Below are 19,529 nucleotides of genomic sequence, written 5' to 3'. Positions count from 1 at the left end.
ATACGTGAAGAAAGCATGTGATTAAGCCACCAACTTAAAAATTGTATCTCGTGTGCTCTCTGCTCGGGTCATCTCAGCATTTACCAAAATAGAATTATCAGAGATGAGTGCAAACCAGGGGAAGTAAGAGACGGAGCTTCAGTAAATTCAAATGAAAAAGTGTTCTTCATTCATTTAAACGTGAATTTACAATGTAGTGCAAGTTGTTGAGCTTTTAAAAACAGCTAAACTTCGATATTTAATGCCAAAAGTAAAATTCTTCATTTAAAAAAATAACATTTTTATTGTGCCAACAAAATGAAACTTTCACCTCCACAGACTTTATTCACACGTCCTTGAAATTAAATTTGTTATTTGTCTCTAAGAAAGTAGACAACTGTTGTCATGGCTAGACAACTGTTGTCACAGCTCGTGTATAATCGAAAATGCTGAACAAGTATGTAAACAAAAATACTTGTACCTGGAGAAAACATTCATATAACTGACATGATTTTAGAGACTAGTTTCGTTTGGTTGTTTCATTTTTTTGAACAAAAAGAAAATAATAATAATTTACTGCCCAATCAGCTGTTAAAAACAGTCAGTTGTCCCATCAGTAGCAGGAGAGCATCCTTGGAGTTTGGAAGTTTTCACCAATGTAATAAGACAGTTAAAACATGAGCAACCAATTTCACTTTTCAAGTGGCAGTGTTCACACGGGGTCACTTATAAATGCATTTTCGTCTCTTCACAGGGTAACAACTACACACTGGTGCACGTCCCGCGGCAGCAGCCCGAGGCGGGCCGCGACAACGACATGTCAGTCCGCTTCTTCTACGGTGAATGGTACAAACGGACCGGTGCCAGGCCTGGTGGTGATATTCCTGGGGGGCCTACGGATGTCCTCGCCTCTCGTGAGGAGATCATGATGGCTCTCAGCAATGTGGACAACATCCTCATCAAGTGAGTGACCAAGTGTAGTGAACTTAACAATAGAACCACATGGTCTGCTAATCTTCAATTTGCTTCATACTTATAGAATTTGAAGGTCATTGCCCGGGCATCTATTTCTTGAAGCAGCAGAATCTACTTCCTGAAACATTCTAAGAGCAAAAAATAATCTTTTAAGTTTTCTTGGGTGATGTTATAAATATTTTGAGTAATTTTACACAGCCATTTGTTGAACACATAGTGTTCTAGTCTTAGAACTGCGTAATCACTGGTCCTATTCATACTGGAAGTACAACGTGTAATTTATGATTAGAAAAAGTACTGGTCATTCCCATTTTCCAGAACGGTTGTCGGACAGATGCACATAATTATAGACCGATACTGCTGATGTCAATCTGTTATAGAATTATAGAACATGCTCTGTGCGATTTATTCATCTCATCACGTACAATTTTCAAATCATTTGATTTGATGTACAGGAGACATGTCAAGGTTTACAAAAGAAACTTTTTCACTTTTTAAAGAGAAATACAAAAGTTTACATTATATTTTGCATTTCTAAGTTACAGCTACACATGTACATAAAATAATAAATGCAATACAATCCCTGTGTTCAGACTGTGAAGCTGTCCTCAATGAATTCATTGACAGAATAACAACACTTTTCCATCAGAAGAATAATGAGCAATCTTTTCAGTGAACCAATCTCCATTTTAAATATATTACTGCCTTTTATTTTATTGAAAATTTTTATCCCCATATACTCTGGCGTTTGGGCATAAAGTTTTAAACAATGTGTCGGAAGTTTGAAGTTATCTCTGTTGTGAGTGCTGTAGTTGTGGTCAAAACGGAAAGTGTGGTCACACTTTATGACATTTCTGGAGAATGAGAATTTCCTGTGTAAAAACCAGCATGGATTCCGTAAACTGAGATATTGTGAAACACAGCTTACTCTGTTCATCAGAAGACATTACATACAATTAGTCACTGTTGGTTCATGATTATTAAAGCTTACTGAGTATCAGACCAGATTCGTGACTCGATTTAGCTCTTCCTTGCCGATAAAACTCAACATATTGCTCTCAACAGGATGAAACTGACAGATGTAAAGGTAATTTCAGTAGTACCACAAGGGAGTGTTGTAAAGCTGCTTCTGTTTAAAATGTATGTTAATGATGGACAATGTCAGAAGCTTTGTGAGGCTGTTCACAGACGATAGTATTGTCTATTGCCAGAATGAGACTCATTGGAAGAATCTCAATTCTCAAGCAGGTATGTGGCATACTTTGTACACATGTTAAGGATAGCTGTCTTTATGTTACCAAGGTAAACATGCATGGGCAAAAACAATGATACAGTAAATTTGAATTATATGAGCTAAATCACTGTTTCATTAAACAATAATGAAATAAACATTGATTATGTCACTCTGTTGCTGCTCACAAGTGTTACCCCAGAGTAATGAACTACTTGAAGCCTTAAAATGCGCAGTTGCATCAGATTGCCGCTAACCACTTATTCAATTGCTAGTTATCTCACAGACAACTGCCTCAGTGTCGGATTGCGCTGCTAGCTCAGAATCTGGGTCATTTTCTTGCAGGGATCATAAATTTTTGCTCACCAATCTCTCTCTCTATTTTATATTACTGCTGTTCCCTTGGACATATGACAGCACGATGTATCACTGAGTTAGCTGAACCGATAACTAAGGAATAGGTATGGCCTCACAATTGTAAAACAACTCTGGAACAATACAAGAAAATGTCATTTGTGGTTGACACACTTTTTACGTAGGTGCACCTGCTCGAGGGTTAAAGAAAAGCAATTCATCTGCAAAAGAATCACTTTACAAAGTACTTTTCCAACCAATTCTTGAGTATCAGCCTGGTGCCCATGTAAAGAAGTAGTACAGACAGAAATGAAACGAAATCATCGTGTGGCATTGTTGGCCAGGAGGCCCCGTTTGGGGAAGTTTGGCGATTGCAAGTCTTAATTCAGGTGACATCACATTGGGCAACTTGCACATCGGTGGTGATGATGATGGTAGCACAATGCTCAATCCGAGAGTGGAGAAAATCTCCAACCCAGACGGGAATTGAACTCTGGCCCGCTGCATGGTAGGCAGACGTGTTACCACTCAGCTAAACAGGCGGGTGGAACAGAAAGAGAAGATGCAGCAAAGAGTGACATCTCGTGTGGTGGGATTGTTTAGTGTGCGTGAGAGCATTGTGGAGATGTTCACCATACTCCAGTGGCAAACACTACAAGAGGGGTGTTGTGGGTCACAGAGAGGTTTCCTGTTGAAATTCTGAGGTCATGCATTCCAAGAAGAGTTTAGCAACTCTTTTAACTTCTCTGACACATGCCTCGTGAAATGACCATAGCAACAAAAATCAGAGAAATTCAAACTTATGTGGAGGTTTACCAACAATCGTTCACCCTGTGCACCATTTGCAAATGGAACAGGAGAGGGGTATGAGCTTCCAGTTCCAGAAAAATTTAAATAATAATTAACAAACATTGAATGATAATTTTTATACAAATAACAGTTTGATTTTTTAATTACTAATCACACAAGAATGTGAGTATTCAATAAATTAAAATTTGCTACAAAAATCCAAAACACCACATAGAAAATAAAATACTTATTTTATTTCTACGGGTTGAACAGTGTTAATGGTTGGTATAAAATTTTTCATTCAATAATAAACAGTTCACAATTTTGTACCAAATTTTAGTGTATTCTGATACTCGCATTGTTTTGCAGTTGGTAACAAAAGATAAAAAATTATATTTGTGTCAAAAAAGTATGTTAATTAACATTTCAATATGGTAATAAAAATAGAAGTCAAATAAAAGAAAAGGGAAGGAAAAGTTGCTGTCAGAAAGAATAAAATCAATGACTTTCTGATTATAAGAGTGAAACACTATTTGCTGAGCTGTAGGTGGCTCTGTTAAAAATGTCCAAAATTTTTTATATCTCTGAATTTAATGCTGCTTGGAAATCTTCAAAAGCTTCTTTTCATTCCTTTTTATTTTTATTTATTTGTGTGCTGCACTGCTTCAGGAAATTGATGTCTGGGACTGGTCTCCAAATCCTATAGGTGTGGAGAAAGTCAAAGAGATTGAGTCAGCAGGGTGTATACACCTTGGGAAACCTGGGAATTTTTTCGTCTGGGAGAAAACTGGGAAAAACCTGGGAATTTTTAGAATTCTGGCAATTTTTCACTGTGTTAGTTTTCAGTTAAATTGTTGTAATTTTGACTGGTAAGAACTGCTACTGTAACAAAGAATTTTACTTTAGCCTACTACTGCAAAATAATAATGCAACAATAAAACATAAATGGGAGAAAGAAAACCAAAATAAAACTTAAGATGCAAAGGAAATATGCCATTTCTGACATCAAAACACAGTGAACATACAAGCGTCTGCTGACACCAAAATGTGTCAAATGCTTTAGGATGAAGACTATGCAATAGTTTATAACAACAAATTGATTCCAATGACCGGGACGTCCCAATGGTTTACATTAGGTTCTTGTGCGCATGCACAGTTGAGTCGCATATGGGCAGTACCTGCTGTCACTGCTGTTAGCTGTATCAACAGTAGCAACATGCAGCCAGACACTAGCCGAAAAAAATTTTCTTCCGAGTCCAAGCTGCCAGTTTTGTTCATGCGAAGAGCAGTCGAAGTTGCGGTGGAGAGGGTTGATAGTCTCCACGTGACCCGTGTTTAGGTGTAGCGCATTTGCTGTTTCTTCTTCATTTACAACTCTCGTGCCAAATGAAAACAAAATGGATTTCTATGGCTTAGAGCTAGCAAGTGAATTAAAATACAGTCACATACTTATGGAGGCTAAAATATGTTATTAGTTTTAGTTTTCTGATTTTATTTTATTTCCAGGTTTTTGGCAGTGAAGCATTAATTGCTTTGCAAAACACCGAAGTTATTTTTGTCGATTTGCTAAATAAATTAAGCTTTTATTAATCTTTTCCGCAGAGGCAGCCAATTTATTTTTAAATGAAGTGTTTTGTTCCACAGTATTGGCTAGTGTCAGATGTTCGCTGAATTACAAGTGCCCGTTTTTATCTCCTGACACATATGGCGTTATGCCATAAGGAACCAAACCTAATATAGTATTGGCACTCAAAGAAAATTTGCAGCCTGAAAACCGCAATGTAAAGCTTAATGTCAGGTTGCGGCTTACTTCTTTGTGAATCTGGACATACAAATGAGTACTTTCAGCCGAATTATGCATTTTAGTCTGGTTTATGAAATTCCGATGCTCTTTGAGTACCCTCTGATGTTCTGTTTTGTTTATGACGTATGTAAGATCTCTTAATGCTATATAGGTACGAACATGTCGGCTTCCTACGTCATCGTAGTTGCGCACGTGCAGTGACACCATTTTCTGGTGCTCTCTGACAAGTGCCGGATCAAATTCTAACAGGTCGGAGGAAAATATTGCGAATGGTGGTCGAAAGGTGTTACTTTCAAAGTAAATTTAATTTTACGCAAGATGAATTACGTTACGGGTACAAATGTGCTTTGAATTTCTTAAATCACGGAGCGTTTGATTCTCATTTAAAGCCAACCACTTAAAATTATTTCGAGCCCGGACATTTATGTATTATTTAAAATTTTACTGGCACATTTGTGTGATGTTTATTGAAATGTAACACATGCAAAAAAGACCAACATTCTATGTGAAAACGTAGCTTACCTTGTAGCTACACTACGTATATTAATTTAAACCATTAACTTTTCCTATTTATGTGTTCACACTATGAACAGTGATGATGGTTGCTATTGGCTGACTGTCACGTGTCCTACGCCCTGCATATCTGCTATCATCAGCTGACGAGATCACATGACATCAGCTACGATTGGCTTACCGAAGCGCATCGCAATTTCGATTTCAATGCTTGAGAAAGTAATGTGCTGTGTTTGGTGGAATTCAAATATATACTTTCGTAATACGAAAATATGCAGAGTACATGCTGCTGCACATCAAAGTTCTTTAAAAAAACACGTTTCTTTTTTTTGGGGGGGGGGGGGGGGGTTTCCATTTGTTTTTAAAAGTGCCAAGAAGTTCTACACTGATGTATTAAACCTTAACCATTCAAAAGGATAATAAGTTGTATGATTCTGAGAAAAAGTATTATGTCACTTAGCATGGAAAAAGTATAATTTCACCCAGGAAAAAGTGTATTTTCAGTTGGGACATCTGGGAAAAATCTGGGAATTTTTTTCCTTGTCAAAGTGTACACCCTGGTCTGACGAAGTCTGTTTTATACAGTATTATTCTCTTATGTCCATATTCAAACATCACCAATACAAATTGAACAATTTTATTTTAATTATTATAAGTAAGTGCGGTGAGGCTCATGATAGTGCAGATTCCATTGTTAGTGGCTTGCAGCTGAAACCTTGCGTACACTGGCTCTGCCAAACTCTGCCTTGATATAAAATGCAATATTGTGTTATCATGATCTTGTAAACTTCACATGAAACAGAAACAGAAAACAAATTTGTTTAAATATATTGAAATAAAACCAAAATAAAAATATAATTAAATTGAATTATAAAGCCTGTATTTTTATTCTATCACTGCTGCACAAGCTAAACATACACATTATTATTTGTTGCGTGGAGCACAGAAACGTATAACAGGAAACAGCATTCACACTAGCTTTTGAGGAATAGCTCTTTTTATAGCCAAAGTACACACATTCACAGACACCCAAATGCACAATTCTGCGGTTGGGTGTCTGTCTGTGTGTGTGTGTGTGTGTGTGTGTGTGTGTGTGTGTGTGTGTGTGTGTGCGTGCGTGCGTGTGTGAATGGATATGTGTACTTTGGATAGAAAATAGCTGTTGCTCGAAAGCTAGTATGAACACTGTTTTCTGTTATGTGTTTCTGTGCTCCGTGCATCAATCCACTATAGGTAATCGGTTGTTTTACCTTTATTTTATGTGTCGCTTAATCCAGGAATTTCCATTATCGTTACACACCTTATTGGTTTCATATAGTATTAGCCACATCCAGATGTGGAAGTATTACATCGAGTATCACAATGCGATTTTACAGAAAGTAGCAAAACATTGACACATACTGTACAATGACAAGTAGGTGGAGGTGCGATATTTGCCTTCGGTCTCTGTGCACGTTTCTCCACTGACAATGTGAAGATAGTAATAGCTGTGTAAACTATTGTTTTGCAGGACCCAGCACACAGACGGAGGGCTCCTTAGCACGACATTATCCAACATCCACATGGACTCTGCTGCAATCCGCAACACCGGCCAAGGACAGGCAGCTTTCGTGGAGGAGTGCCGCTGCCCACCCGGTTATGCTGGCCTCTCTTGTGAGGTGAGTCTTCCGGATTTCTGTTTGAAGGGGTGGAAATTTAGAAGCTCTAATGTGTTGGCCGTGATTTGGTACAAAATCCAGCCTCTTTTTAATGAAAGTGTCAAACTGAAGCGTGTAATCTATTTGATAATAGCTAATGACGGTTAAACAGTTCTGATTCAAATTAGTCATCCTGAGAACCAAAAACCAGAACATACAATACTGCAGAATTACTTTTAAATATAAACAGTCCTAAAGATACTAAAAAGTGCAAAAGAAATGACAATGATATGCCCAATATCTTATTACAAAAGTAATGTATCAAGCCAACATTTAGCACTCATTATGGTCAATTAAAATCAAATACCGTGCCTCCTCGCGTGTCTCACTTTAAAAATAGAACAGTTATGTGTTTTTTTTGGAGCAATCTTGACTTACATGTAAAAAAAGGACAACTTAAAAACGGAAGTATTGATGTATAAAAAGATGTGAAGTAATCATTTTTCAACATTCTTAAAAATGTAATCAACCGCACTTCATAGTATGAAAAGCAACTTAGATAAAAGAGGTCTATTTATTCATCAAAATCAAATGAACATATTTTACTCTTGTAATTAGGGAGCATGTAAGATTGTAAATTGATTCCTTTGCTCTTTTATAATATTGTACGCTCCATAACTACAATGGTGAAATAATTTTTGTTTGATTTTATCAGATGTGTAGACCCCATTTATCTAAATTACTTTCCGTGTACTAAATTATGAGCAATTCTTTTTCCAAAAATTGTAATATCATGATAATCCTATCACTTGTAAACCAAGCCTGGTCATGTGCTTTATGAATATAACTTTACAATTCTGAAATTACAACACACGAACAAGCAAGGCTGTTGATTTGAAGTGACTATCACGAGTGCTTGATCACACCATCATTTGTTAGGTACATAATAAGGTAATGGTTATATGTTTATATTTTCTGTTTGTCACAGTTTTAATAATCTATAACTTTATATTTAACATTAATTTCGCAGTTCTGTCTTTTCTTGTTTTTCACTCCCAGCTAGTTAGTTTCATGTTCTGTAGATCATTTGAATGATTTTTTTTATTGTTATTGAAATGATTTTGAACAAGCCAGTTTATAGGATGTATACGTGATTACTGTTTACTGTCAACATTAATGAACACATCATTTTATTCGTAGTCATGCAGCTACATTTAAAAATGAGGATTTGTTTTACTGGCTACCAGTATTTACCGTATTTACTCGAATCTAAGCTGCACCTGAAAAATGAGACTCGAAATGAAGGGAAAAAAAATTTCCTGAATCTAAGCCGCACCTGAAATTTGATAGTCGAAATTCAAGGGGAGAGAAAAGTTTTAGGCCGCACCTCCAAATCGAAACAAAGTTGGTCCATTGTAATATGAGACACAATTTAGGTCGAATGAATGACTATACAGCTACAGTAGTTTGGTTCAAGTCGTAAGCTTAGCAGTTAAGCTTTACCAGGTAGCCACTGCTATGCGTCAGGTGCTTCCTTTTTCACATACTTTGTCTGGTTTGAATTGATTGCTTATTTTTCTTTGATGTGATAAGTGCCGTTCTCTTTGTTTACGTCACTCTAAGCTGAAAATGCATTACTGTACTGTGTCATGCATTGTTTGTCACATTCTGATAATGAGTGTTTACTGTGGTGTCACTGCCAGACACCACACTTGCTAGGTGGTAGCTTTAAATCGGCCGCGGTCCATTAGTACATGTCGGACCCGCGTGTCGCCACTGTGTGATCGCAGACCGAGCGCCACCACAAGGCAGGTCTCGGGATACGGACTAGCACTCGCCCCAGTTGTATGGACGACGTAGCTAGCGATGCACACTGTCGAAGCCTCGCCCATTTGCAGAGCAGATAGTTAGAATAGCCTTCAGCTAAGTCAATGGCTACGACCTAGCAAGGCGCCATTAGTAACATTGCATGTATCTACAGAGTCTCACTTGTATCGTCAAGAGCGATGTACCACAAGTATGGATTAAAGTTAAGTATTCCAGAAGCTACGTACTTTTCTTTATAGCATTCATTATGTATCCTGTTTCAGACCTCACGCCCATCTGCATGAGCTTAGCACGTGCCTTTCGGCTACTTCCGTGGCGTGGCTGTCTTGCTACGCCACAATATTTACAACCTGTCGCCGCTCGCGGCATGGCCTGCTTTTGTGCACGCTACCGCCGCTTATAATTTAAAAAAAAAAAAAAGAAGAGGGAGAGAGAGGGGAATCGTTTCATTAGCGAAACAATGGCAAGAGACCTATTTGTTGTTACTTATACTCCTGCTTTCTTTGATAATGATCAACAAGAACCAAATAATAGACAGCATATGATAGAAGACATTCTGAACGAGAGTTTAGCGAAAATTTTTCTCCGTTTGAAAATCTTTGCAGACGCCTCTTTAGTACATTACATTCTGCACTGAAATTAGAGTCATCTTAGATTTAAAAATCTATTCAATTGCCGTGCTTCATTTCTGACTGTATCACTATTAGGCATAATAATACGACTATAAATATGACATGATACGTATATTCTTCCACGTTTGCTGTTGTCTCACTCTAGTTTCGTAGTTTATTGGGCAGACAGGATTTAAATGAGTTAGCAGCGAACACGAAAGAATACATGGCAAGATGTTTATATTCGTAGTATTCTTATGGTGAAGAGAATACTGCATGTGATTCACAATTCATAAAAGTTCCTATAAGGAACCATCTCTTCTCACAGGTAGGAAAAAATTCAGAACGTAGAGTTGGCCATATTGACAAACATCCCAAACAGTCTTGCCAGTTGGATTTTCGTAGTACATTGAAATTCTGATACATTCGATGATGGACAATACGGAATTTGTATTTACTTTGTTGGATAATGTATGAAAATGCAGTGGTCGAAACTCGAGGCGGAAAAAAAAAAACTCGTCTTCCACCTTTTTTTTTTAATTTATTTTCTGATGCAGAGGGTTTGGCGCCAGTATGTATCTTTGTGGCTGCAAAGCATGCCTATGTAGTGCTACATATATTCGACGGCAGAAGTTAGTTGTGGCGGCACGTACCAACATTTTTCAGAACGTCCGCTTACTTTGTACTCGATTCTAAGCTGCAGGTGGTTTTTTGGATTACAAAAACCGGAAAAAAAGTGCAGCTTAGATTCGAGTAAATACGGTAAGTAGAAATTCATCAATGGAATAGAGGACTCAGTCATCAATTCACCTAGCATTCTAATCAAGTAATATTAAGCTAGCAATAGGAGATAAGCAGGAGACATTTACTGTGACTAAAGAAGCAGCAGCTTGTTTCAAAGTAGCAGCTTCTGTTCTAACTCAAATTGATATTCTGGTATAGCACTTGGTGATAGAATTCTAATCTGTGTAAGTAAACTACGACTGTTTTGTCGTATGTTAATGACTTATCCCACATTGCTGACAGTCCACCTCCTTCGTGGGATTTATAGAACATGATGAATGGATGGATGCAGTTATGCAGAGATGAGCAAGCAGGCACAAGGTAGACTAGTGTGGGACCTGCATCAAATCAGTCATGGACTGCAGCCTACAACACAGACATTAAGACTAATGAACTGTACAGCTAATGTAGTCCTTTACAGTAGATGTTCAAGTGTCAGCCGAGGGACACGACCGTCTAATGGCACCGCCACTCGCTTTCTGCCGTTCCAGAGGTGCGCCGAAGGCTACGAGCACCGCCCGCAGGGCCCGTGGCTGGGCGTGTGCGTGCCCAGTGCACCGCCTACACCGCAGTCGTGCCGGCCGGGCGAGTACGGAGACCCGCAGCGCAACGTCCCCTGCCAGCCGTGCCCCTGCCCGCTCACCAGCCCTGGCAACCAGTAAGTATCCCGCAAATCTGTTACCGGCCACTGTTGTGTAGTAAACCGATGTCGTCTGTCTGTTGCTGTCCCTAAAATGTAGCTAATATGTTGTTTGCAATGAGAGACCTAAGTTAACCACAATTCATTTTTTTGCCGGTTGAAACCGAGGTGGCGACTTGCTTTGAAAACCGCAAAATTTGTAGTTCTTGGGGAAATTGTACTTACTGAAAATGTGAGGGAAATGTCAGAGAGTTCTCAGAACTTTTATATGAAGTTGAACTGTTTTGTTGATCGAAAGAAGTGTGCAGAACCGTTTCGTTACATGTTAACTGAGTCTCAGAAAAAAAACTTTGTAGTTATAAATTAACAGGACCAGATTGTGGATGTACTACAATACTGGGTGAAGGGATAGATGTAGAACATCCACAGTCTTATGCTATCCATTTATAATAATTTTGTTTCAAATTACTCTTGTGTCCTGTGGAAACAATTGGTTGTCGAGTAGTATCAGGAAAGGTGAAGAAGGCCATTGAATTGTTCTGACGTGGCAGTTTTAGAGTTTGCGGAAGGTTATTTATTTTATTCACGTGTCGAGTTCCGTAGGACCAAATTGAGGAGAAAATCTCCGAGGTCATGGAACGTGTCAGTACATGAAATTACAACATAAAAGTAATAACAGATAAAAATAAATATTTATGAACCTGTAAAAAGTCAGTCCATAAGTTTAAGTAAACGCTATCAACAATACAACAAGAATCAGATTAATTTTTCAAGGAACTCCTCAACAGAATAGAAGGAGTGACCCGTGAAGAAACTCTTCAGTTTCGATTTGAAAGCGCGTGGATTACTGCTAAAATTTTGGAATTCGAGTGATAGATTATTGAAAATTGATGCAGCAGCATACTGCACACCTTTGTGCACAAGAGCTAAGGAAGTCCGATCCAAATGCAGGTTTGATTTCTGCCAAGTATTAACCGAGTGAAAGGTGCTTATTCTTGGAAATAAGCTAATATTGTTAACAAGAAGTGACAGTAAGGAATATATATATTGAGAGGCCAATGTCTAAATACCCAGACTCATAAACAGGAATTGACATACCATATGACATAAGCAAATGAAAATAAGCAAAATAGACTAATTTTTGTGTTGAACAATCACTCGCTTCAGATGCCATTCGAATAATAAAAATAGCAGTATTAAGTCTTTGAACAAGATCCTGCATGTGGACTTTCATCAACAGTTTACTATCTATCTGAACACTTAGAAATTTGAACTGTTCAATTTCACTAATCGTATGCCCGTTCTGTGAAATTAAAATGTCAGGTTTTGATGAATTGTGTGTTATAAACTGTAAACACTGAGTCTTACTGTGATTTAGCATTGGTTTATTTTCTACAAGCCATCAACTTAGGTCATGAACTGCACTGTTTGAAACTGAGCCAATGTTGCACACAACATCCCTTACTACCAAGCTAGTGTCATCAGCAAACAGAAATATTTTAGAGTTTCCCCTAAATACTAGAGGGCATATCATTTATATAAATAAGGAACAGGAGTGGTCCCAACACTGATCCCTGGGGCACCCCCCACTTGACAGTACCCCACTCAGACGGCACATCACAGCCATTCTCTACATTGTGAATAATGACCTTTTGCTGTCTGTTGCTAAAGTAAGAAGTGAACCAATTGTGAGCTACTCCCTGTATTCCGCAATGGTCCAACTTCTGTCCAGCAATATTTTGTGATCAACACAATCAAATGCCTTAGTTAAATCAAAAAATATGCCTAGCGTTAGAAACCTTTTGTTTAACCCATCCAGTACCTCACAGAGAAAAGAGAATATAGCATTTTCACTTGTTAAATGACTTCAGAATTTGAATTTAACATTTGATAGCAAATTGTGTAATATAAAATGATCAATTATCCTTACATACACAGTCTTTTCAATAACTTTTGCAAACACTGATGGCATAGAAATAGGTCAAAAATTATCTACATTGCCCCGTTCTCCCTTTTTATAAAGCGGTTTTACTATTGAGTATTTTAATCGTTCAGGAAACCGACCATTCCTAAAGGAAAAATTACAAATATGGCTAAATACAGGTTAACATGTGCAGTACAGTTTAATATTCTGCTAGACACTCCATCATAACGATGAGAGTCCTTAGTCTTAAATGATTTGATTATTGACTCAATCTCCCCCTTGTCTGTATCACAGAAAGTTATATGATTCCCTGTAGTAACTAAATTTTTATTTAATCCACCAGCAATGCTCAGAAAATGATTGTTAAATAATGTACATATATCTGATTTATCAGTAACAGACATATTTTTACTGCGAACTGACCTTATATCGTTGACCTCGTGCTGCTGACCAGACACGTTCTTCACAACTGACCATATGGTTTTAATTTTATCCTTTGAATTAGCTATTTTATTTGCATACCACATACTATTTGCCTTCATAATAACATTTTTGAGCACCTTACAATACCGTTTGTAATGGTACTGTCTCATTTACAGCACTGCCAGCCATTGCGTAGCAGCTGTTACCAAATTTTTTTTGCTGTTGTACATTGCTCACGTTTTTTCTTTTCTCATTTTGAAATGAGTGAAGAGACTAATCTTGGACCAACACATGGATTGAGTATGACTCCTACAACCCCAAAAGTGTCATCGGTTTCTATCGCTTTGTGTCAGTTCTGCTTTGGCAGAAGCACAAAACACGGGTGTAGACCACCAGCTCAGTGTAAGGGAGGCAGGAGTTCTTCTCACACAACACTACTATCCCTCACATGGTCTAACTTCTTGTTTGTTTACACTTACGGGTGAACTGGCACATTTAAGTGTCACCACCATACCTCTGGCGTATCTCAGATGTCCGGAATTTTCATTATTGTGTACGAGTTCTCAAGCTGCAGGTCTACATCTACATATATATTCCACAAGCCACTGTATGGTGCACGACAGAGGGTACTCTGTACCACTACTGGTCATTTCCTTTCCTGTTCCTCTCGCAAATAGTGTAGGAAAAATAACTGTCTGTCTGCCTCCGTATGTGCCTTAATTTAAATTATCTCAGCAATGTTCCTCAAAAAGAACATCACCTTCCCTCCAGAGATTCCCATTTGAGTTGCCGGAGCATCTCTGTAACACTTGCATTTTCGAATCTACCAGTAACAAATCTTTCAGCCTACCTCTGAGTTGATTCGGTGTCTTCTTTTTATCCAACCTGGTATAACGCTTTGCAATATTACAATCCAGACATTTAGGTGACATGATTGCATCAAGCACAACACTACTAATGCTCTATCTGAACATTAAAGGTTTGTTTTTCTTACTCATCTGCATTAACTTACACGTCTGTGTCTCGTTTTATGATTGTAATGTCACAGAGTGTAAAATGCACGTGAGAGTTTGTCATGTTTCTATAGTTTCATCATTTGCACTCAAGAAAATGTGGATTTTTTAATTTTAATATTTTTTATCACCACTGTTCTTACACTGTGTTACATGGTCATGTGGTATACTATTCTTTATAAATGTATTGTGAAGTCCACATTGATACATGAACAAGTGGGGCAACTTCATTCACAGGGAGCTGAAGGTCTCGTCCAAACACGATAGCACCTTTCTGTCATTCTGTCACGTCAACTCATCTCTCTGTGCTTACTCCGTACATTCATTTGTCACATACACACCACACCGCTCTGCTGCTATGACATGCACCATTGGTGGAGGGTCATATGACTGCCTGGTGACAGGTGTACTCTTTTTAGGGAGTTACTTATATTTTGTTCATTGCGCTTAATTTAAGAACTGTATAAACATGTTAAGGACTGTTTGGAAAGTAACCTATATTTTAGTGTAACATGTTAACTCCAAAACTGGTTGAGACGCACCTGCATTCACTGATAACAGCTGTTGGTCGTGTCTGGTGTGCTCGTAAATTGAATACTTCAGCTTCTCTGCTCTTATTAGCAATTGTAGCCTCTTAGTAGGAGTTGTCTAATTATCCGATTTTGTTTTCTTTTGCTGAGCAGGTTTGGACGCACGTGTTTCTTGGACACCGATGGACAGGTTACCTGTGACTGCCCGCCAGGATATGTCGGACGCCGTTGTGAACGCTGTGATGTGGGATACACTGGGAATCCTCTTATCCCAGGGGACTCTTGCTCTCCAGGTAGGTAACACACCCAAATTGGTCTTTTCTGAGACCGGTTGCTACCAGTTTTTCCATTCTTATGTAAATATTGTGTGTTGATATTATGCATCTGGAACTTATTAAACTGATGTTTTGGTAGTATTCACACCTGTCAGCATCCTTTTTCTTTCCAGTTGGAATTATTGCATTCTTCTTCAAGTCTGACAGTATTTCATGTTCCACACCAGGTCTGAGAGAGTGTCATCCACTCCAAGTGCCTTGCTTTGGCATAGACCTTCTGTCCAAACACTTCCGAGACAAATTTTATTCCTGGGGTAGAAGCAATGTCAGTGCAGTAACTATGGTGGCATGTTGGACTAACAACTATAAATGGCAGAAGTGCATTTGACCAGTCAGTTGCGAGGAGGCAGTGTTACGTACTGAATATGCGAGCATAGTGTGTCAGTGAAACTTTGTGGCTGATTACAACTGTGTTCCAGATTGAGATTCGAACTCTGGACTTTTGCCTTTCATGGACAAGTGCTCTACCTATTGAGCTACTCGAGGATGACTCACAATCTGTCGTCACAACTTTACTTCCGCCAGTATCTCATCTCCTACCTTCCAAACTTGGGGAAATTCTGCTGTGAATTCGCAGGACTAACACTCTTGGAAGTAAGGATATTGTGGAGATATGCCTTGGCCAAAGCTTGGGATATGTTTCCAGAATGAATTTTTCACTGTGCAGCGGAATGTGCACTAAAGGCAAAGGTTGCGAGCTCGATTCTTTGCCTAGCACACAGCTTTAATATGCCAGGAAGTGCAGAGTGAAAAATTCATTCTGTAGCGTGTCAACGCTGTTGTGTCAAAAATTGCAGCATATCTGAATCAAATGTTCAAGACATTCTCCAGAATGTTTTGAAGAAGAGAAAAGTGCGTGCAAGCCCTGACTTCCGAACAAAAACAGCAATGTATGCACGTTTGCTGGGACTGGATAAAACGCAAATCACAGACATTTCTTTTCTGGAGAAAGACTATCACAGGTAAGGAGCCTTCGTGTTATCGATACTATAGTTCAATTCTTTTATCTTGGCGGGTCGCGCATGCCCGCCTAGACGCGGGAGATTGCTGCGTTGCCAGTTGCACACGACGCACGCGCCAAGAGAAGCAGCGCCATAGTATAGCATAGTTCGCAAGCTTACGTTTAGGGGGGAGCGCGCAGTTCATGAAGTAAAGCCACCACGGCCGCATGAACCCTTTCGCTGCTACAAAGACGTGCTCCCTGCATTCCGCGCTGTGGGCGATTTTGTCACTGCACTGCTCGCCTGTGCAGACACATTGTGTTCCGACTGCTTTGACACTCTTTATCATTCGATTCCACAAAAACTATTTGGCTCAAAAATTAGATTTTTACCTATCTTCTTGACTGATACCTTCCCCCCATAAATGACTTAATTTTGTTTCGATGTTCAACGCAGTTATTATGCAGCATTAAATATAGTAAACCATTGCACGAAATTTTGAAGAGTTTGCAGTGGTAAAGTCCATAGAGTATACTTTCCGGATGGTCGATTTTAGTTGCCACAATGTTGAGAATGAAATGTGGACAAGATACCTATATATTTCATTTAATTTAAGTACCACATAAGTGTCGTATGTAATATTCAGAAATATTCCACCTTTCGCGACTGTAACAAAAGTTTTACTTACACTGGGCATGTTTGGCTTTATTTTAAAGCACTTCAATCAATCAAAAGGAAGTAGACAAAATACATTAAACAAAACTGTGGACTTACAAAAACATTAGGACTTGAATATACAGTCTGTCAGTGAAGTGCTCAGAGCTATGTCAAATATAATTTTGTGTGTGGCACACACAAACAGCATTTATTTGCTAAAACAAACGTTGAATATTGTGCTACCGCAGCACAAAACTACGAAAGGTGACTTGGCAATGGAGGACACAAAATACAGTCCTCTTATGATGCTTCAAAAGAGAGAAACGCATCTGTTCTAAATAAGTCTCTTATTACAGTTGCAGAAGACGGATATATTTCAATACCATTGGTAAAACTGTGACTGTGGAACAAAAACAAGAAATAGAACATGAATACCATTGTGTATGTGCCATACCTTTTCACCTTTCACTTTAAAATAAAGCCAGACGCGCCCTGTGTAAATAAAACTTTTATTACAGTCGCGAAAGACGGAGTATTTCTCAATATTACATACGACACCTATGTGGTACTTAAATTAAATGAGATATTGTTATACAGTAAATATTATATGAAATTTAGGTATCTTGTCCACATTTCATTCTCAACATTGTGGCAACTAAAATCGACCATACGGAAAGTATACGCTATTGACTTTTACCTCTGCAAACTCTTCAAAATTTCGTGCAATGGTTTACTACATTTAATGCTACTCATCAAAACAAAATTAAGTCATTTATGGGGGGAAGGTATCAGTCAAGAAGACGTGTAAAAATCAAATTTTTTGGCCAAATAGTTTTTGTGAAATCGAATGATAAGTGTGTCAAAGTAGTGGGAACACCATGTGTCTGCACAGGCGAGAAGTGCAGTGATGACAAAATCGCGCACAGCGCGGAATGCAGGGAACACGTGTCTGCAGCAGCGAAAAAGTTAATGAAGAGGCAAAGCACTAGAAATTTCATTCAAACGAATAAAAATCATGAAGTAAGGCACTCCAATATTCTTTTTAAATAAAGAAAATATTAAGCATCGCACAAGTTTTGAACTCGTTACCTTTCACTTGGCAGCCCAACTGCTTAACCGTTCCGCTACATCGGCTCATCGAACAGTGTAACTCCATAAGGATTCTAAGACCTCACGCAACTACTTATAAACACTGTTGGTATGACTATGAATTACTCACGCTTCGTCGAAGTACAATAGGAAATAAACAATTACCACTGTTCTTTATTGCGAAAAAGCAGTTCGTGAGATTCAGACAAACACCTTTCCTTGCTATCGCCTGAATTAGGAGTCTTATTGCTTGTTTGGTTTAATTAATTAATAGAATATGAAGCAATTGGTATAAAGAATGCTTTTTCCAAACTTTCTATAAAAGAAAGTCTGCTATCAAGACATTGCTTTTGTTCTATTACTGTATTTATGACTGAACGTTTCTAAAACTGAAGAGACTTGTCCGTGCTCTGCACTGCAGTCGAGATCTGGCAACGTCGTTCTCTGTTCATTGGCTGACTGTGTTTTCTGACGTCAGATGCGCAGAATGAACCTAAACTCGGCCGCCAAGATATATGACGCGCACTTTAGCCTGCCACGAAATGGCAGCATGCGGAAATTCACATGAAGGGTCAACACTTTTATGACAGAAGCAGCATTCGAGCCAGTGTGATGCTTGAGTTGAACAACATCCCAAAGAAGGACTTTCCTGGAAGTTCCATACGATTGTACGAACATTCTCTGTACGCTGTACTTGAGTGGCAGGAGTCTATTTAGGACACCTGAAACATAAAAATCACCATCTTAATTTTTCTCTGCATTTTCATTAATACGGGCTTGAAATTTTTTGGACTGTTGGGATAGATCTTTCAGTGTTCTGTCAAATTATTCTCACAGTATCGAATCTCCCATCTCATCTTTATCTACCTCTTCTTACCTTCCGTGAGATTGTCTTAATTTCCTGTATATTGCCCTTGCATACATTTAGGGAAGGAAACAAAACTTGTGATATATTGTCTCCTGACTGAGGGAGAATGTGTGAAACTAATGGTAGGTTATCCATCACATAAACTTATTCACCCCCTCCTCCAGTTGGGCAGACTTGTGTGATAGGTACTTATTTAAAATGTGTGTGTTGTGTTGTTGCTAATCACAGCCTTCGATTTCTAGGTGGTCCGTGCGATCCTGCTGGTAGCCTCTCGACTGAAGTGGATCCTGTGACTGGGCAGTGTCGTTGCAAGGTGAGTTGAGATCCGGAAAATGACAGAATAAAGAGAAACTCCTGCCACACTTGGCTATAGAGAGCCAGCGACCATGCTCTGCAGTGAAAATTTAGTTTTTTATGCTGGAGTTAAAAGCCACAAAACAAGTATAACTTAATACTATGAGGATTTTATTACTAATTAATTACTAAAAATTGCACATAGCCTGGATTAATACCTGTTTTTGGCTGGTATCAGCACTGCAAAAAATTAACTTCATATAAAAACACAGATTCCAAACTGTAGTACCTCTTTGCTTTTCTGTAATACGA

General features: G+C 38.5%; 1 protein-coding gene across 1 annotated transcript in view; it reads left to right on the top strand.

The window, feature by feature from the left end:
* Positions 1-19,529, top strand: part of LOC126427231 (basement membrane-specific heparan sulfate proteoglycan core protein) — a 792,772-nt gene that overhangs the window by 576,686 nt on the left and 196,557 nt on the right. The window contains exons 35-39 of the mRNA XM_050089468.1: positions 734-942; positions 7,156-7,303; positions 10,995-11,161; positions 15,187-15,326; positions 19,166-19,236. Of these exons, the coding sequence (XP_049945425.1) occupies positions 734-942; positions 7,156-7,303; positions 10,995-11,161; positions 15,187-15,326; positions 19,166-19,236 (735 nt within the window). The remainder of the gene's footprint in view (positions 1-733; positions 943-7,155; positions 7,304-10,994; positions 11,162-15,186; positions 15,327-19,165; positions 19,237-19,529) is intronic.

Source organism: Schistocerca serialis, chromosome 11, assembly GCF_023864345.2.
Source record: "Schistocerca serialis cubense isolate TAMUIC-IGC-003099 chromosome 11, iqSchSeri2.2, whole genome shotgun sequence".
NCBI lineage: Eukaryota > Metazoa > Arthropoda > Insecta > Orthoptera > Acrididae > Schistocerca > Schistocerca serialis.
The sequence above is the reverse complement of the archived record's forward strand: the minus strand, read 5'-3'. Positions and strand labels throughout refer to the sequence as shown.